The sequence below is a fragment of the Daphnia magna genome, linkage group LG8 (genome assembly GCF_020631705.1).
Source record: "Daphnia magna isolate NIES linkage group LG8, ASM2063170v1.1, whole genome shotgun sequence".
NCBI lineage: Eukaryota > Metazoa > Arthropoda > Branchiopoda > Diplostraca > Daphniidae > Daphnia > Daphnia magna.
In genome coordinates, this window is record NC_059189.1 from 1,717,303 (window position 1) to 1,738,162 (window position 20,860).

The window sequence follows — 20,860 nt, forward strand, 5'->3', positions numbered from 1 at the left end:
CGAGGGATGACCAGCATGAGATTAGATATACTGTACTTCCGTCTGTTCCACACAGTTGTTAGTTGTTCCATTTTCTGATGGTCGGAGCTATTCCCTGTTTATACTTTTAACATCAGAAATTTTGCGCTTTTTTTATTTTCAAAATTTTCACTTCCTTTTTATCTGAAAGTAACGGTTCAACACAGGGAACTATAGCGTGCGGATTTTATATTCAATCACGTGCACGTTCTCCTTTCCTATTGACCTAGGCAGAGAAAAATGACCGGAAACAGACGGAAGTGTGTGGATCTTTTTTATAGCCGTGAATCCGCTTCCTATTTATTGAAATTTCATGCTGTCGAGATTGGTCGTCAGATTCAAAGCAAACCACTCCACCGTGGTTGTCGTTTTTGCATTTGTTTCAATAACTTTTGTTTGACATAATTTCGATTCTTGTTGTTCGTCGTGTTAATTATCGTAAACAACCTAAAGAGCCTTCGGTTTCTCTTTTTGGGCGTGAGCACGACTATGTCACTTGATTAGTTGTTGTGTTTGTTTTTCTAGTCTGCGTGTGGGATGTTTGTGAACGTTTTGGGGACAACTTTGTAAATTGGCAAAAGAATGCGGATGGGCCTTATCCATCTGCGCGGACGCGGCGCTAATGACAGTAGTGAGCCCACACGCAGCACAAATGAGGCTCACGTTTGAAATTGCCACAGCAGCGAACCCCTCATCTACTTAACTTGGGCGTCCCTCGCCTATTTCCGCTAATGAACAAGTTTCAACTGCATAAAAACAAAACAATAACACGACCCATTTGCAGGGGAAATTCTCGAATCTCGTTCCCAAATTTGGCAGTTTTTCTGCGATAAACAGGATAGTTTTGGTTTCCACCGAGTGTCATAGCAGCTACCTATTCACATTGAAATAAATTGTTGATGCTCATCTAGAATTATCTAGGTTGCGTGCCCTTTCCGTTTGCCATACCCTGTGTTGCATAGTAAGTGCATGCGTCCTCTTTTTAAAACTCATACTTATTCGGCCGGATGCCGGAAGTTCCTGTCCTCATTAAGCTCGCACACAAATAATTCAAAAATTGTCACAGACCATCACAGAAGAAAAAAAAACATGATGGGAAAAAGGGTCGAATAATTGAAAAAAATGGTTGGTGACGATCAAATGTCTTGCTCAATCGATTTGAATTTCAATGTTAGCAACAGAGGCACATAGACGTGCATACGAATAAGTTTAACGAATTTTGTCGGCTTTTGTGTACTCAACGGCGGCCAGGCGTGCGGACGCAATGTTGAACGTGCCGAAGGGCTTTATGTCTCAATTTGATGATCCGATACATGTAGGAGGAATACGAGGATAATTGGTTTAATAGATAAGCTGACAAAAATTTTTTGTTAAGTAAGTCGCGTGTGTAGGGGGAGGCAAAATAAAGGAAGAGGGTAGCCGAAAATATGAGAGGGGGGAGTCAAACGAGTAGAGGGTTGGTAACAGGACAGTGGATTAACATTCGAGTTATTATTGTCAATGTAGTAAAAAAAAAGAATCGTGGGAAAAAATGGTTGACCGACGCTCTCCCTTTTCTTTGCTGTTTGTCGCTTCCGTAATTTGTTTTAATCCACAACAATAGACACACTCATTGAACGTTTTGATGGGATAGAGAAACATAACCAGAGGATATACGCCAGGATTTAGAAGTGCGCTGTGGGATGGAACACACTACAGTGGACTGAACGGGGTTTATCGTGTGGACGAATCAATTATTCGAATCCCATAAACCCTACGACGCTATGCTGAGCTTGGTTCGTAAAAAGATGGGCTTTGTCCATTGATCAAGAGTTGGATGAACGTAAATTGCAGTAGACATTGCGGCGGCAGTGCGAAAGACTGGCGATAATCATCCGCTTTTCCGTGAAGGATGTCTCGACTTTTTTTCTTTTAATCACCATGTGAAAATTGACGTCGGCTGGTGATGCGCAAAGCTCCGACCGATGTATAAAGAGCCACTTCTCTTTCTACTTGTGCTTAACTTGTCCCGTCTTTTGTTTTTGATTGATCACTTCATCTAACTCTCTTTGGTTTATCGGAATGAACAGAACGTTCTTTTGTCGTTGTCAAAGGAAATGATGATGAAATGAAATTCAAAAAGGAAATTGCAATTTGTAATGTGTCGCTTCATTTTCCCGCACTTTCTTTTCTCTTGTTTTTTTAGGTCGCAATTTTCTCTCTTGATGTGATGGCATTAACAATTATATATAGCATGTCCGGAAGGGTTATAAAGACCTGAGAGAGTAAGTTGCACAGACATGGAGTACTTGTGTATGCGTCCAGCTTTCAGATCGGATCACGGTTAGAGGCTTGGTATCAAATAAAAATTCATCACTCTGAGAAAAAGATAGCTAAAGAAGATGTTGTGGCTATCACGCTTCATCTTCTACGACGTTCTTCACTTTCAGAATGAAAAACAGTCAACTAAGATCCGAATATTTTTTCTAATGGCTCATATCGTTGTTGGGTTCTTCTTCACATGATTTCTAAAAAGCCAGCCCTCTGAGCTCAATAGTTTTGTCTCTTCTCTGATACACCGCGAGTAATCTCTTCGTAAGGACTTTTTCCTTTCAATTCGTGCGGTTTCATCTTGTGGCAGCACGCATATTGACTTTGGATTTAAAAGTTTCGCTTCTCATCTGCTGGAACGGCAGTTACATAACGCACTGCAGAAAGGAGAAGCCTATCGACGACAGCTGAGAGAATAAGGAATTCAAGTGAAGGATTGTGAAAGGAAATGGTCCACTTGATTCTCTCTTGAATGCAGTCGACGGTTTCTCTTGTTATGCGTAGGCCGCGCACTAGAATAGAAAAACCTCGCCAGGATTTTCAAGTGCAACTTATTGTCTTGTCTGTTCCAAAGAATTTCGTCACATCGCTCAAAGCATATGCTTAAAGGAGACGTCACTACGTGGGCACCCAGTTTAGTAGATCCATTTCAATGGATGCTTAGAGAAAGCCTCTTGAATAGTCAACAATCTCGGTCCTCGTTGACTGTGTACATAGTGAGAGCAGCAAAGAGCCATCAGACAAGAAAAAGGAAAAAAAGAGTTGAGATAAATAGAAAGGGATTGTCCTTTACTTTTGAAAAAAAGACGACGGTTTCAACTGCCTCCCCCCAAACGGATAAGATCGGAATTGAAGCGCTTGCGAACTCGACCAGCTGCCATTACTTCTGCTCACTTGCCTCGTCTATTCGATCGACTTCATTTATTTATTGAACGTTTATGCACATTAAATCTATTGTCACTAACGTTAGAAATGCGCCCTTTACCTAAAATCACACTGTGCGCGGAGTGTGGCGGGGATTGGAGGGAATGCGAAACGCGATACACGCGGGAACAAGAAATTCGATTCGTAAACAAACATATCAATCCATTCGCTCTAAACATAAAAAAAAAACTCGACAATTTTCTAACAAGATTCTCTGTGGTTAAAAGTCTTCGTGGTAACATTATCCACTGTGTACATTTTGCTACAAAAAATAACACATTCACCATTTTGTAAACATTTCCAACGTCGAGTTCGTGCGCTACAAACTCGCCTTTCAGATGTTCTTTAACGATCGATTTAATCAAATTTCGGCAGCTGGGTAGACAAAAAAAAATCTTTGTCTGTGATGGGCGATATCATATCGATCGGGAGGGCAACGAATCCATTGCTGCGATCTCCATCGTGAATTTTTCAATGTCACGCAATGATGATTCATTCCCCAAAGATTTTCCCAGTCGATATGATCCTCAATATGTGGGGCATCACTTCTAAATAACAAGAACAAGCACAAGAATTCAAAACAACAGCAAATGCTAACGGTCATTACGAATGCAAATCGAAACGGCCATCATTCTGCACGCTATATTGCCGTCCATCGTGTATAATAATTTATTTGCAGATTTCAGCCAGTGCCTGGATTGTTTCGTTGCCTTCGGGGGAAAAATGCATTTTCTTTCAGCTGACGGAATAAACTTATTACACACATGCATATCTGTACGTGGAAGATAATGCTGTTGTTATGTAACGGGAGTCGGCAGACGCTATTATCTAGTTGGAGGGTTTGGTGGCGGGCAAAGGCGCAACAGGAGTTCCAAAACGACCTGGATAGGTGGCATCCTACCAAAGATTAACTCAACCCCATCTTCTTTATTCTGTTTTTTTTTTCTTCTTGGGTCGTGGAAACAGTCGATTTACGATCGCCTTTCATTCGCTTTCTTTTCTTTTGAATAATATCAAAAAGAACGTCGGAGACTCCCCTGCGTGATGTCAGAGGAAGAGTTCAAAGTGTGTAAGTCTTCTTCTGCATACTTCTCTACTGTCTTTTATCATTTTCAATTAGTGGCTCACAACAACAACAGCACCAAAACATTCCAGTGCTGAACTTTTCTGTTGTGATGAACGTTGTTATTCTTGTCTCCTTTTGTTTTTCTTCTTTCTGGCTTCGAGACTTTCCGATCCAATCTAACGTTCATGAAACATAAATCAGATCTGACTACACACTGCTGCTGTTGTTCTTCTTCTTGCGTCTCTTTTTGGGGAGAATAGGCCAACCAGAGGCGACGTAGGTCTATGGGTAATTCTCGTCGTCGGGTTTCTTCTCGGTAATAATTCAAGTAACTATGGAAAAAAAACTAAGTTGGGCCGACTCTTTTGTTGTCGTGTTGTAATGTCTCATAAATCACTGATGACGTTACCTATCACCACAACGGCCTTTTCTCTGTGCAGACGAAATTTGTTGTCGTTTTTCGTTCCCAGAAATTTTGGGATTGTCTTCAACTAAACCAGCTGTTCTGTTCTTTTGAATTTTATGGAAATTCTGTGCAACTATTAAGTTTAAATGCGTACACAAAATATTGGTTACCATAGGACGTGGTAGATCCTCAACATCCAAAAACATCATCCCAACAACATTAAGACGAGTCTGGACACGGCATGGCGATCGCTCGTGTAGTAGTCGAATGATTTGACCAACCAGGTTTCAAGTGGATTTCATCACCGTGTAATCGCTAAATCGTTTAAGCTATTGGCCATGGGAAACAAGAAAAAGATCAATGATGTCAGACTAGAAAACACAAAAGGATTTATATTTGTTTGTGCAACCGATCAGAACCTTTTTTTTTTCTCACTGTTTTGTGGAAACGAGGGGAGCATGGGTTACCCCTCAAATGTTAAGCTCCGCCTCTCCTGGCTGAACTTGTAACTATCACCAATAGAGGCGCTGCCTTTATGGCTGGTGGGAAAATTTGGGGGGGAAAGAAGAGCGCCATTATTTGACGCTGTTGGTTCAGTTGTCCCCTGACTAAGTTACAGTTCGGACGCGTGTACATCTCTTCTGTTCATTTTCCCTCCATAATCCTGAAAACTCATTCCTTGAAACCGTATACAACATTTGAATGATTAAAACTAAAAGCTTTAGATTTTTGTTTCATCTGTTTGATCTTGTGCCCAGAATTTTTGGATTTTCAACTTTCTTGGCTAGGAAAAGGTTTTGCAATCTTGCATTTGATCAAGTACTTTTCGACAACGTGGTTTTGTTCAGTTTACGATTTTTAGTTTTTGTTTTCGTGAAACCAGTTCGTTCATCTACAAGGATTATTAAACTTGAACTCTCTGGTGGATGTGCACTTAAGTTTCGTGATTGAAAATATTCATCTTTTGGTCACGGGTAAGTGTCAATTGTTCTTTGGTGCCCTAATTTTGCTATGGTCATTCTTTGCCACTCCCCGTTTGTTCCTTCCCCACCCGATTTGTTCCCCCTACTTAATGTGAAAATTATTCCAACCCCAAACGGGGAAATATTTCAATTAGAATCAGTCAGTTCAGAATAGAAAATTGAAAACAATTCCAATCTACAGGCAGGTATGGCGTTTCTTTGACACGTTCGTGCGTGTCGTGCCGAAACCTCACGAGGGCCTCCCCTCTTTTAAACATTTTCCCGGAAGCCTTGTGTTCAAATAAATCCGACTTTCTCATTGCAAAGAAAGAAGAAAACGTTTTGAGTGACCGCAAAAAGGGGAACACATAATTTCATTGTTCTCGGACGAATTTGTGTGTGTGTGTAAAAATAATTTCCTTCAATCCAATTCTACTTGTTAAGCCAATGAACAGATAACGAGGCTTTCATCATTGTTTCTAATTGCGGCCGCTTGGATCGTTTTGAGTGTCGAAGAGAAAGAGGCCCAGCTTTTGTTGTCGTCTGGAAATTCTCAAACTTGTTGTTATTCAGGGTATACCTTAAACGAAGAAGGGAAGGGTAGACCAATTGGTTCCAGTCGTTTATTTGAAAAAGGAAAGCGCCCGAGCGGCTGTGTGTGTGTGTGTATTTTTACACAGACATTTTGATACCCTCGCCATGCCGACGAAACACAACGTATGCCAAAGTTTAGTTTTCAGAAATTCCAGAAAGTTTGTTGGTCGTCTTGGGTTTCCTTGAATTTGCATGAACCAGGTGTTTTTTGACAGTCCGTGATTTGAATATCGCGCAGAAAAAAAAATTTATCCCGATTTGGATTGCACGGCACGTGGATATAGGCGAGTCGATATTTCTTGATGTGATTATGATAATGGACAGGTTTTTTTTTTCTCATTCGTTGCGCTATGCCTGTCCGTCTTATTTAAGTTCTTCTATTTTGGTAGGGGAAGAAGAACGGTGTTTGGCTTCAGGGCTTGAATATTGTGGGGCAAAACAAAGCCTACCTTTCTTCTCCTTCTACCTTTTTCGTCCTTCCCCAAATCCAAAATGTATTATGGATTGTCTCTCGTGTTATTCTTTTTTTTTTTTTTTTTTAAGTCGGCCTGTGGTTTATAGACCCCATCTCGGGATGGTTTTGTGTGAGTCGGTGTTTGTCAGAAAGAAAATATATAAAAAATAAAAAAAAACCCGCACGAAGAAAAGGGAGGGAGGAAAGAAACAAAAAATAATAGTAACAACAAAGAAACATGAAGAGAAAAATGGCTGTTCGTATGAGTTCGTGCAGCTTAACTACTGCTCTTGTTGCTGCGGATCATTTGACGGAGCAAAAGGAGGAGGGAACGCGTATAATAACTGTAGGCAGTGGTAGGGCTCTTTTCTTTTGACGTCGTTAATATCCACCGTCGACATTGTCTCACGGCATCAAAAAGCACAAACATAACGTCGGTTTTTATCATTTTTAACCCCCCCAAAAAGTGCTTTTGAAAACTAACCGCATGCTAATGGGCGTTGAATGAAAAGTATAGTTCTACCCTTCGTGGACAGGTAACACATGCAATCGTTAACATTTTCTGAATTCAAGTGCAACTGACGACAACCCACCGGTGGCTCCTACACCGCGTGACTTTTCCCTATCTGTCTTTTTCTTTAGGAGGGGCATCACCTTTCACTCAAAGAGACATGTAAGAAAACATTGTTGCTCCCCCCAACTAATAAAAAGAGAATTGAAGTCATACAACAATTTTTCTTTTCAAGTAGTTGGTGTAGTAAGTGTAGTAGAAAAAAAAAATAGGGTGGACAAGTAAAAGAAAACTAAATAGACAACAAATAATGGAGAAAAAATGAACGTCATCAGCTCTTCAAATAGAAAAAATAAAACCCTAATGGAAAGAGAGGAAGGACAACAATTACTCGTCTCTGGGAAGAAAAATTTTGGTGGTTAGGGTAAGGGGGGATATGTTAAGAGCAGGGGGGGACCCTGAAAGAGGAAGATGGAAGAATGATTTCAACGCCCGAACACGGTTAGTATTATAACCCTCGGCTTTTTCCATCTGACATCCAAAAGAAAGAAAAGAAAAAAAGCCTCCTTAAAAGAATATGTCTTTCTCTTCCTGGGCTTTTTAGTTTTTACCTCCTCCTCCCCCCCGAAAAAGAAGATGCCTATCAAGTTCTTTTCCCTCCCCGTATCAGCTGTCTTAACCTCAATAGATCTAACGTGTTTCGAGAGCATTTCTTTTCTTCTTTTGGCTATTTTTGGTTGTTTGGTTTTGGCCCTCCTCCATTCAGGCGAACGTATCATCGCGAACTTTTAAATTCTTCGTTTATTTCAAACTATGAAACGTCTGTTTTATTTACTTTTTTTTTTTTGGGTACGGTTCTGATCAATGGTCACCGACATGTTTGGGGCTGCAGGTTCCTTCCATTTGAATAGCAGATGGACGGCCATAGCTTAGTCGGTAATGTTACTTATTAACCAGCTGGCCGTGCAAGAAGGCATGTGAAAACTGGCAAACACTCGAGAAGAGGAAACCTTTTTTTTTTAAATATTTATTTTGAACTGACAATAGCGTTGCTCTTGGCAATATGATCTTCTTGTTTCTTCCACTTGATCAAACTTTTAAAAAAAATCTTATGTTACGCGCATGCAACTTGTTTCCCCCCAAAGATAAAAATAATTTTTGATTTTATGTTTTGTTTCCTTCGAAAAATTCCTTTCGTTCATGGACTACTTTTTTTGGGGGGTGGGGGGTTATTGCGTTACGACACGAAACCCGAACGCAAAAGACACCTGAGGTGCTTTGTAATTAGTTAATAATCAGCGCCATCTAGCAGCAATGGAATCTTTTGAACTGAGATAATGAAGACTTTTTAAAATTGCGAAGCTTCATCTCGTTTTTCTCTTTTCGTCTGTTGACTCCGCACGGAATTTTCCATTCAAGTCTTGTCCTCCATTTTTTTTTAAACTTAATACCTGACCAAGGAAATTGGTCCATTTTTTCCCCTCGATTTTTTTTTTTTTTTCTCTACACATCCTCTGCAATTTCGTGAAGAACGTTCCAAATTGGAACTCTTCTTTGCATGACTCTTGCGTTTTAGCTTCTTCTATCCCATTTTTAACGAAAAGACTCGAGGGCTTTCAGAAGACAGTAATTAGGGCGGGAGTTTATCTTTTCTTTCCTACCTGAGTTAGGGTCATCTTATTCCTCCGACGTCAATTTTCTTCTTTTTCTGTTTGCCTTTTGGACCAGTCTCGGGACCGCATCAGAAAAAAAATATATTATTCTTTTCTTCTGGTATTTTTTAAAAATCTAGTTGAGCCGCTTGTTTGACTGCTGGCTGCCAAATTACAAGGCAAAAACAGTTCGGTGCGCTCTTTTTTTTTGAAATCCTCGTCCTAAAGGGAGGAGATGACGAGAGGGTAGTTAAAAAGAGCCCAGAAAAAACAAAACAAAACCAAGGTGCATATTATCCTCGCCCCATTTTTTGGGGTTCTTATCTGCCATCATTTTCTACTCAATAACCTTGTGCAGGGAGAACGGGTCAAGATGAGGTTTTAACTTGAACAAACATTCGAGTCAAGATTGGTGGCGCTATTTTCTTGCATTCAAATGGCTGAAAAAGCCAAAGAAAAGCGGTAAATTTGAGTCGGGAAAAAACGTCAGTAGAGTCCCGCAACCTTTTGATGCCCTTTCGCTCGTTATGTCAAGAAAATGTCTTTTGATAATCAGCTCGTTTGGTCTGATATTAAAGAAGAACAACAGGTAGAATGCGGCAAACGGTGGATAAGGTAGAATAGTATTTTTTTGTTCTATTTCTGGAACACACACAGCGGAGAATAAAAAACAAAAAAGTGAATTTAAAAACGTGAGCGTTCGTCGCAGCGGGCGGTTCTTCTTCGTTTCCACCGACCGCTAGGGCCAGAAGGGGGGAAAGAAATCGCGGTCTTCTTAACATGTTGCTGTTGGATTCCTCCCCTCTAGCTATGTTTTTATCCACACAGTGTGCGACTAGTTTGTGGTATATAATCACCAATTTATTTATTTCTATTTTTTATTTTTTCATCATGCGGGTCTTCCATAAAGTTGGTAAAAACCATGCACTCGACTACCGTGTGTGTGTGTGTGTTTATAAACGACTGACGTCCTGCTGTTGGATCATCGTAAAAAAAAAAAAAAAAAAACAGGAAAACAGAAACAAACGAAGGGGAATAAGACAATGAACTTCCATTCTTTGCCTCTAGAACTTGGGTATTTTATTACCTAGTCTATTATAATGGGCTCTAGGATTTTGGTTGACCAGACTGTGTAATGTTGGATGGGCAATAGACTAATCTACTGCACACAAGTCGTTTTCAATGTCAAAACATGAAGTAAAAACGAGAAAATGGTTAATGAAGAGGAAGGAAACGGATCTTGCGGTCTGCTGCCATATTTTTTTATTTTTTCTGTCGGTGAAATAAATAAAATCCCTTTCTTAACTAACTCGACGCTATACCTTTAAACACCGACGCCCATGGCGTAGTCAGCTGTTAATGAAGCATTTCTTTTTTCTTTCATGTTTGTATCGGCCTGCGGTTGGTGTTACAGCAATTGCTGGATTAAGAATTATTATACAGTGCTCGTATAAAATATTGTTTACTGTGGCTCTTTTGACTTGAACTTGCTCTTTGTTGAATGAATAAATCATGAAATCTATTTTTTTCTTTCTCTCTTTCAGGTTGATTATGTTTTTGTAGTGACTGGGATTGCTGCAACTGCTGGATCATCCGCAATGATGATGCATCGTTCCTGTCTGCTCCACCTGTTCCCACTCTTCCTCGTCTCTGCTATTGCCATGGCAACCGACGACGGTATTTCTTTTTTTTACATTTCCCCTCTCTCCTCTTTTATTGAATTTTTCATTAAAAATGGCGACTTATTGGCCAAACCAGAGACTGCCATTCTGCCAAGTTATTGGTTTTCCATTTTCACCGAGTTGTAAATAAGTTATATTGACTTTATATTTAAGATGTGGGGCGGGAAGAGGAAGATTTATTGGAATAAACCAAGTCCTTTTTTTTTCTATCGTGCGGTTAACTAAAAAAGCTGATGGCAGAATAAGAATATTAGCAGCCAGTGCGAATGTGTGCGGTGGTCCGTCCAGTCAACCCGGCACACCGCAGGAACTGAAAGGAGGAGACGAATACGTGGGAATAGCTCGTTAGGTGTAGTTAGTCGTCATACAACTAAAAACACTTTCTCGCATCGGCATTTATTAAAAATCGTTAATGTTGTCTTGTTTATTTACATCGCATCACGAAGGAGGACCCACGGAGGCGCAGACAGTGGGAGAATAGGGAAAAAATTGGGGGAAGAAATAGGAAAACGAGACCCCCCCCTGTGTTGCTTTCTCTGTTCCTTTGCCATATGTCTAGTTAGAACGCCTCTTTTTCACGAAATATCATTGCAATAACTGGACTTTTGGGAACGATGGTGACAATAGGAGCAGCAGACACGTGCAATTGAAATCAAGTTATCCAACTGTTGGTCTACAGTTACAGTAAAAATGAATGGCTTGATTGTCTTGCATTCCTTGTCCTGCTTATTGTTCTTTCTTTTTTTATTTATTTTCCCATTTATTTTCTCATTAATGAACATGTATTCACTTTCGAAATGTCGGAATAGGTGGAGCGTTACTCGAGGATCCTTTGGCCACTGGCCGGCCTGGATCGGATTCAACGGCTCCGCTTTTCCTTGAGGAACCGGAGGACGCGTACGTGGTTAAGAGCAAAGCGGGAACGCTCTCCTGTCGCGCCGCTCACGCACTCCAACTTTATTTCGTTTGCAATGGCGAAGCGGTGAGGACGAAGCACCACTCGGCACACGAGTTCGTCGATCCCATGACGGGCATCCGCCAGCTGGAAGTCAAAATCGACATTAGCCGCAACGATGTCGAAGAGTACTTTGGACTGGATGGATACGGTTGCGAGTGCATCGCCTGGTCTTCCTTCGGGCAAGTCAAGTCCCGCCGCGCCAAAGTCATCGTCGCATGTGAGTCATCACTCTTTTATCTCTCTGCTTTTCTTTTTCTTTTTTTCGCTCTGGCAGCTAATTATCGTCGCAAGACAAAGGCACAAAAGCAACACATTTGCTTCTTTTCTTGAGTCGCCTTTTTTTCTTTTCTCTTCCACGTTTTTATGGTAGCGACGCCTCTGTTGATGGATTGACTTGGTCGACTTTTTCAAATCGTATTGAATTTGAGATAACGTCAGTTCGTTTGACGCATTGCCGCTTTCGCTCTTCAACTCGATTCGCTGCGGTTGTCAGGGCGATGCCAAAAGAGAGAGAAAGAAAAAGACTTGGCGACGCCAGTTCAGTCGTGATGCATCGGCGATGTCTTTTTCATTTTCTCGATTTCTCTTGCGAGTCCTTCTTGACGTTCAATATCCACCAAACTACAAAGAGTTATGAAGAGAATGTATTGAAGATGGATGGCACATTGAGGAACAATTCGTGTCACTTTGGCCATTGTTTCTGATTCACGTCCCGCTCCCGGGCAACGACCATCGCGCCCGTCGTCATTGTCGCGTGTAATTGTTTCGCCTTGCTCCGTTTGTCTTTTGAGCTGGTTGAGGTCGAATTTTTGTTGTCGATTTATTCCATACGCATGAAATGAGCAAAGTACGCCTTTGATCCAGTCATCGATTAGGGAACAGAGATGAAATTTCGAGATACCATTTCCTGTTGATTGATTACGACATCATCCATTTTGATGAGAGCTCCTTTGCAGTTTTAGGAAAACCAGTAGCTCGAGGTAGATGTAAACCTCTCTGGAAGGTCTCTACTCGTGCGTGAAAAGAAAATGATTGCACAAGTCTTTTAACAATGAGAGAATAGTATCTCCAATCTTTTTGGTACGTTAAGGTGAATTCAAGTTTGATCGATAAATTCGTTAACAAAATGCTTTTCTTTTTCGTCCTTCATTCGATCAGAAGCTACGCCCTTTTTTCTTGACTGAAAAACAAAATCAGACGGAAAAACAAGAGTTATTTACACATTGGTTGTTCTGTTTCTTGTTTTTTTTTTTAGTTTCTTAATCCGTGAATCGATCGATAGGCGTTTGGAAACTGGTGTTCCCACGACAGCAGCAGCTACTGCTCTTGTATCCCTCGTAAACTCCAATCTAAAGCGCACGCGAGCTCCTTCTTTGTCTTTCGTTTAATTTGGGCGTCGACGAGACAACACTTTCGTGTTTTAATAGAAAACTCTTTGCACTGGCGTGTGCTCTTCTGGACGCAGCGATCCGTTCATCTTCGTTCACGAAGGCCAATACACGAAGCAGACGAATTTCAATCAGATTGACTCTCGCCCTGTCGTTTCGATAAACAGTTTTTCCTTTTTGAGTTCGTGATCATGTGCCAGCCATCTTTTCTGATACAAATTTCATTCGACCACATTTCCTGCTGTCCAACTCGACGTCACGATCCGATCCTCAAAACGTTTATCGGCAATAATTTGCCTACTGTCTTTACTTGAGTTCTTACTGCAGTTCAAAAATAAAATAGCAATCCTATATTTAAAATAATGTTTTTTAATTCTTTTGCTAGTGGAGTAAATTGGGTTTTCTGGTGTCGATCGCCTTTGGTCGCGTGAGTTCACGATGTAATCCTTTTCTTTTTTATTCGATTGGGTGGAGAACGTGGATTCGAATCGAAAAGGAGGTTTCGGGAGCGTCAATGTTATCGACGGGTGAGGTTGACAGATTTTTAATGGGCGAGGCAGCTGAAATGGACATTTTTATACGCGCGCTGGTAGGAATTTCGTTTCATTTTCTGATGGTTTGAAATAGAAAGGAAAAAAAATGTGGGCGATGTAAAATAAAAATTATTGGTCAGTTCAAGTTCTGGTCGACATGAATTCCATTTTGTATGCAGCTGTTTCACAAAAACATCTGTTGGGATGGCTTGTTCACGCACGTTTTTTTTTTTTAAACAGGTATACGCACGATAGGGTCTCTTTAATGACTCGCGACTGCGTCTTTATGAATATTAATTACGTGCATGTTGGGTATACGAAAACATTTACACGGCATCCATCTTAGGGTTGGAAAGGAGAGAGAAAAAATCACGTTTCTTTCCTTTCTTTTTCAAATGTCCTGAAATTGAACGGTGGGCATTTTTTTTTCCTGTTCAATTTTTTGCCCTTTCTTCATTTTTGTGTTTTGTTTTCAACTATTTACCAGGGCTTTTTTTATTATATCTTCTTTTAGTCTATGCAATGTCCTTACACTGGTGGAAGACACACGCATACCTTAGATAGGTTGTGTCGACCTCTTCAACTTCAGTCAATTACTAGCCACGTTTGACAACTCATTTTGATTGATCCGGTTAGCGTTCCGTTGGGGTAAAGGATTTCAAATCAATCTCGTTGGCATTGTTGTCATCGATCCCGGTTGCCTTTCGCTGATTGAATTGCTTGTCATCGATTGGAGGGTATCATATAGAGGGATCTCCTATTAAAGTATTGCAACACAGCCAACATTTTTGAATCGATCACATGTAGAGCTCATAACTTCCCTTTATTTTCTTTACAATTTATTAAAAAACATTTTTTTTTTTTTCGGGAGCATCCCTGAAGCGGTACGAGGAGCTTACTCTTAGGGATTATTTTGAATGTTTAAAAGTGTTTTCCCTTTTTGTTTTTTTAAAGCCCCTGGAACCGTGTGTTCTACCATTTCTCTTGGCTTGTCTCGAGACTGTTACTCTTCATCTTCTTCTATTCGGGGAAAGCCAAACGTATCCAGCATAGTTGGAGTGTGTATGTGTCAGCGAAACACATCCATCACGTCGTTCTTCACCGAAAGCGTCCGTATTCTTGAAAATCTGTGTTTAACATGTCGTGCTAATTTCTCTGTCCCTGGGATTTGTGTTTTTCCCTATTGTATACCGTGGTGTACATCTGCTGCTGGTTTTTAACTGTCGACTGTCGTTTTTTTCTTCTTTTTTTTGGCGTGTTAACATGTTGTCTTTATTTGGGGGGAATTCGGCTTCCGGAGTACCTTGGAAGTGGAGTTTGCAACTTTGAATTGTGCTTGATGGTACCCGTTCTCCTTTTCTCCTTTCGCCACCCACGTGACTCAACAGGTAAAAAATGAAAACAAAAAAAAATTTTTATTGTTTGACGAACAAAAATACAAAACAAAAACATGGACGAGGTTTTAATGCCGTGTAGGATTCAAAAGGTGAAATGCACTGTCGTTCTCACACTCGTTACGTGTTTTCCCTCGTAATTATTGCCCATCGTCCCTCAGTGTGTTGCTGCAAGTTGATGCCGTTGTTTAGTTTCCTTCGCTTCTGGCTCGGCCAAATGATGATGATGATGATAGTATCGTAATGCTGGTAGGTAGTGATCCTTTGTCTGCGATGACTGAGCGCTGCGAAGCCCCGTGCCTGTATATTACCATAGATTATTATCCGCCAACAATTTCAACACTCGTCAAGTTGTAATATCGCTGCCGGCTCTGTTGTTGTATTAAACAGCCCACACGTTATAAGGTACGATGGGTTTTACTTTTTGTAGTCAACGACGGCCGAGCTATTCGAACTCGTCTTATTCCACCATTTTCACTGCATAAAGAGAATCGATAAAACAAAGGAAAAAGGAGCGAACGTATTAGAAATGGAAGAAAGTTTGGTGTGTAATTCTTCATAATGGTCGCGTTATTTTTGCGGTAATGTCTTCCATTAAACAACCGACGTGACTGTCGGTTCATGGCGACGTCTTGCAGTCTAATCTATTTAAAAAAAAAATAATTTTTATGGGTCCATAACCGTCCAAACTAACTACACAGTCTGGACTTTGTCCGCCCTGTAAGGGATTGGTTCTTGTCTTGATTTGTGTATCTTAAAAAGGAAGAGAAACTGGTTCAGGCAACCCTTTGAAATTTATTTTCCATTTTCTATTTTCTATTTTAGTATTTTATTAAATTTTTTTTCTCGTGGTGAATTGGCGGGACCTTTTTATGTACTAGAAATGGCAAGACTAAAAATCTGTATGAAAGAACCGTTGGAATTCATAACCAGGGCAAAAATGAATCACATGAAACGTGCTTGCTGTTTTATGGCGGTGCGGACTTTTTGGCACCACTTGGGAAATTTAACATTTAAATAGAGGCAAAGCACGGATAAATGTCGTAATCAGAACTAGGACGAAAGCGACATCAACGTTTTTGTGGCTCTTTTGTCCTCTACCTCTTCATGGACATTTTGTACATGAACGATTAACTTCGTCCTTTCCCACTGCCTGTTGTGAAATGGCCTCGACACACAACAGCTTCCCATATATGCCCTATTATTATTGAGTTTCGGTTTGTGGTTTCTCAAAGCAAAGAGAAAAGCAATGACTAACAATTCGAACGCATCCAGCCCGGAATTTTGAATAATTCCCATTGTCTTTGGCTTGAGGGGTAGGAGAGAGAGGAAGGCAGCCTTGCAACTGTCGTTAGAAACCATTGCCGATGCAAATGAAGTCTGAGCTTACCAAATCATAGCAATCGCAGCGGGTAGAGTTTTAAGGAGGGAAACAAAAGAGCAACAGCCGTCGGTCAGCAGATGACGTGGAGAAACGAATTTCGGTCTACACATGTAAATGCGCCTTTTCTTTTTTTTTTGGTAGCAAGTTTTTCTTTCAAAACTTTACGAGGCTTTGGCTGATGTATAATCAAAGGACGGATGTCTCACGCCCATTCGTTGCTTTTGCTTTTGTTTTGGTGTTTTTCTTTGGTGGCTATTGTAGCACAGCTCAGCCTATAGCGTTGTTATACGAGAGCGCAGTAAATAAATGCAGCTACCAGAGCAGACTGGGGTGAATAACGCCACGACTGGGATTTTCTCTTGTCGGCTCTAAATCCATAAAAATAGTCTCTGTTCTTTCTTTGGCCATTCGACGCTGCCACAAGATTCATTTTACTCCGAGAAAAGACTTTAAGACGCCAAGAAATGCGATCGATGGTTTCTGTTTTATTCCCTCTCTTCTCTTGGCTTATTTCGAAATCAGAATAAAGTGGCCTCTCTTGCACCACCACCACACCCTTGAAAGTCTTTGGTGCAAAAAAAGAGATCGGATTGGGGAATCGATTCCGCATTCGTTGCCAAAAGTGGGGTAAAGTTCCACCGTTAAATATTGCATTCGGTCGATGTAATCTGTGGTTCAGTCAGGTCCGGTTGGTGAATCTAGTTTCAAGTTGTTGATTGAGTAGAGGCTAACCGCAAACAAGGACGGCAATGTCTCGATGAATCAATGCAAAAAATCTAGACGCTGCCAATGCAAACTGTTCCAATCGGGCGGTTCGTCATCGTCTTGGTTGGTCGTCCATGGTCATTTCTTGTAGAAATTTTTAAAACCGCAAATTTGTTTGGTTACCTTGATGTAATATAATAGAAAAAGAAAAAGTCCGCCGTACGAATAAACCTAAAATTATTACGACTATTGTGGCACCACCCTGCCCATCTACCTATTTTCCTTTGTTTTAAATTGCAATTAAATATGACAGTTTTTCAAAAATCAATTTCCCTGTTCTTATCAATTTCAGTTATCCGTAAACATTTTACGGAGAATCCTTACTCGCGGAGTGTCGAACTTGAACGCCAAGTGGAATTGCGCTGCCTGGCACCTGAGGGAATCCCACCACCGGACGTGACCTGGCAGAAGAATGGCGTGCAGGTCGAGCCCAAAAGGGAAGGCAGCAACTTGATCGTCAGCAGCGAGGGACACTTGCTGGTCGTCCAGGCTCGTCTGGCTGATATGGGCAATTATACCTGCGTGTCAGAAAATGTTGCCGGCAAACGCATCAGCGACACGGCCGTTCTCACCGTTTTGGGTACGTACCGAACTCCGTTTTCTTTTACTATTGTCTTAGTCAATCCAGAAAATTTGCGAAGGAATAATAAGACACTGCTTCATGATACCAAAAGAGTTCGATTAGGACTGTGTACGAATGCGCTTTACCGTCTGTAAAGAAATCGATTGGAGTCTGCGTGAAATTAAACTCAAGCCCGTTCTATCACGCAATCCAATTACCGGCTTAAGCGGTTCAGTTGTACCTTTTTTTTTTCTTCTTCTTCTTTAATTTTTTTTTTTTTTTTTCGTCCACGGCAAGGAATTTTGTAAATTTTTTTTTTGTTTTGCTAGTTTTGTGTAAGCTCATTTGCATGACAGGCAATTGAATTCACACGCCATTTGGCTTAGAAATGTTATCCAGCGCCTTACGTATTTTTTTTCTTCTCTCTTTCGCTATGTTTGCTAACAAAGACACCAAAATATATTTTCGTTGAAGTGTTACTTAACATAATCGTGGGACATCCATCATTTTTACTTCATTTGCTTTCTGCTTTCGGGCACAGACATAGGAGATAACAAGACTCGACGAATTCAAATAGAAAATATCATATCAAAACTGAGCTGGAATAAATATCCATAATTTCAAAACGCTTGGATAGCAAGAGCAACAAAGGTAAAGCAACATCAGCAACAAAACGGGGAAAAAAAAAAAAAAAAATTGTGAATTTATTATCCAAATGAGATGGCGTTCGTATGGTGAACTCGTTTGGCACTCAATCGGATAGCAAAATGCGAACAAACGAGTATTTTCTTCTTGAAAGTACCTTGAAGCATTCGAATATAAAGATTATGAGGAAATTCATTTCCTATTTTTATCCCATTTCAAATTAGAAATGGAACGAGAGAATAAAAGATGGTAATACGGCCATTCGTCACGTGACCTAAACCTTTTGAGCTTTGGTGGGAGGTCTTATCATTGGCCATTACAACAGTTGGACGTCCATTTTCAACCTCTCTCTTCTATAGGGAAGACATTAAACAAAACTGGCTTCTTCCTGCTCATTTTTGAGAAAAAGAGATAGGTGAAGTGGTTGTGGGCGGCGAGTTTTTGTGGCCCTCACGAATTTTCATTTTCGAATTTCTCGATGTCGATGGAATGCGCGTTTCAAGTTTCATCTTCTCCTGGCAAAAGGTTAAAATCCAAAGGCAAAGAATTCCTCCCCTTTCTCTCCCGCCTACGTGGGAAGAATCGATTTAGAAGATCACGTAATCATCTCTTTCTCTTGATGATGTTGTGCGTGTGCGGCAGCCCTTGTCATACACGACCCGCTAGCACTGAAAGTTCATGATATTCACGGAGGGCGAAAGGAATGAAAATGCAATGGGTCGTTTTTGCTTTAGTTGGTGGAGATTGGGGGTTCGCATTTTTTGCCAGGTTAACAAGTATCTTGTTGCTTTTCCCATTGTTTTTTTTTTCGTTGCTGCTGTGGTTGTTCCTGATGTTGCCTATTGGAGCGTCGAATAGGAAAAAAAAACATTTTTTCCATTTATTTTCCTGTTGCTTGTAACTTGTAAGGCGAAAACTTATTTTAAAAGAAAAGAAAAGTTGCTCTTAATGGAAGATATCAATCAGTTGATGCCGGGTGACCGCAGACCCCCGCAGCTCAGTGTAAAGAAAAGAAGAAGAAAAGGAACAGGAACGAGCGCAGGAATTATTTTGGTGATTGAGTCTCATGATAAGTTGGTGATTTAAACAAAAGTAAAGGGACGACGACGAGTTTCTTTTTATTTTAACAAAAGGATACCCGTCTCCGTTCTGATGGGATTTCTCTAAATACATGGAAGGTTCTTTTGACTGTGTTTTCCTATGTTTGGATTTTTCCTTCTTCTTTTTTTATCAGTTGTGGGGGCTTTTGTCTATAAAGGGACAGGTGATGAGACAGCCCGAAAAGATTGGGCTCTCTCGTTCGCTTGCTGCTGCTGTTTCAATGTGTGCCTTTCTACCTTTTCCCTTTTTATTATTTGTTTGCCTCGCTTCTCGCGCCTTACAACACGATTTTAACTCCTCTTTCCTCTTTGGCTTTTTCTCTTCCTCTCACAGTGTCTATGGTTTTGAACAGTGGACATGGCGAGAGAGAAAGGCGTGACCCGGTGCTTTTATTTTCACCTTTTTTCTTTAATTCATGTTTGTCACTTGATTTGTATTCCAAGTCGCGCGTCTCTTTAGTATTTCGTCGTTTTTCGTCTTGTTTTACTTTGTTGGTCTTCGACCAATCTCGGTCTTATCGCGCGAATTCGCTCCGGTCCTTGTACCCTTTTTCTAAAAGCTTTTTCGTCGTCCCATTTGTGTACGAGAACAAAGACGATGTTTGAATTTTAATTGAAAACCTCTGCATCCAAATAGAAATGCGATCTGATTAGGCAAGAACCGTGGTCTTCACCTTGAAATTGAATGGCAAGTTGCGTGATTAACGGACTCAATTAAGGAGCAAACCGAACGATCCCGCTTTGGCATCAGAAACCACAAAGAATTGGGTGGGCATCGAATGATAATCGAAGTTTGTTTTGTTCGCTTTGTATCTGATGCAGATATCTGATGGAGGATAAATATTTGAAAGATAATGAAAGGGTTGCCTTAGGCTGTGTCTACTTGCTATTCTTCCTCTTTCTTGCCGACAGTAATCCAGCGCAGTCAAGTTAACCGAATCGAATCGGTAAAAGAAACTAATATATTCCTGACGGAGAGGTAAAGAAACAGAGAGAGAAAAAGAAGGGCGTTCTGACTCATCTCCCGTGACCGAAGCCATCGTAGACCGTGTTTTTCTCTTCTCCTCCTCCTTCTTGGCGGTCTGGTCTCGACGTATGGAAATGAAATTGTTCCAACTCGTTTCCAACACGAGCGAGGAACTCTTGAACGAAGGAAACATTTCCCTTTTTTAAAAGGAAAGAAAAATGGAGTCGTATTTTATTCTGTTTCATTACCGACGATGTATGGAGTCACTCGATACGTGAGTCTGCAAGATCTGACGATTGTTCTTCTTTTGCGTTCGGTCAGCGTCACGATGTCATATTGCATACGATAACAGAACGGGATGTATCCACTGAGAATGCCCCGGGCAGTTGGCCAGAGTTCCGTTTCTCCGGCCAATTGGCGAAGAAATGGTTCAATCTGAAGGGTTTAGTGGCTACCTTGCTTGCTATCCGCGTTTGTGTTTTAAACACAACCTACTGGGCATTATCTGAAAAATTATTTAAGGACATTGGTATTTGTTTTGTTTTTTTAAATCATTGACTGGAACGTTGAAATAGGATTTAATAC

At 40.7% G+C, this 20,860-nt stretch overlaps 1 protein-coding gene and 1 long non-coding RNA gene across 5 annotated transcripts in view; one reads left to right on the top strand and one right to left on the bottom strand.

Annotated features, from left to right (window-relative positions):
• The window catches only part of LOC116929343 (netrin receptor UNC5C), a 61,339-nt gene that overhangs the window by 27,083 nt on the left and 13,396 nt on the right, over positions 1–20,860 (top strand). For 2 of the 3 annotated variants that reach the window (XM_045178561.1, XM_045178563.1), the window contains exons 1-4: positions 5,321–5,698; positions 10,442–10,574; positions 11,389–11,754; positions 17,294–17,581. In XM_045178561.1, coding sequence (XP_045034496.1) covers positions 10,496–10,574; positions 11,389–11,754; positions 17,294–17,581 — 733 coding nt within the window. In that variant the 5' untranslated portion in view covers positions 5,321–5,698; positions 10,442–10,495. Of the gene's footprint in view, positions 1–5,320; positions 5,699–10,441; positions 10,575–11,388; positions 11,755–17,293; positions 17,582–20,860 lie in introns of those variants that run through there. The other variant, XM_045178562.1, reaches the window with a different exon arrangement.
• On the bottom strand, positions 4,342–5,205 carry LOC116929361. Of its 2 annotated transcripts, XR_004397824.2 has the most exons (3): positions 4,895–5,203; positions 4,728–4,828; positions 4,342–4,650 (listed from the first exon to the last, which is right to left on the bottom strand). It is a non-coding gene; the product is annotated as an uncharacterized LOC116929361 (long non-coding RNA). The 2 variants fall into 2 exon arrangements; XR_004397822.2 differs by having other exon boundaries at positions 4,728–5,205.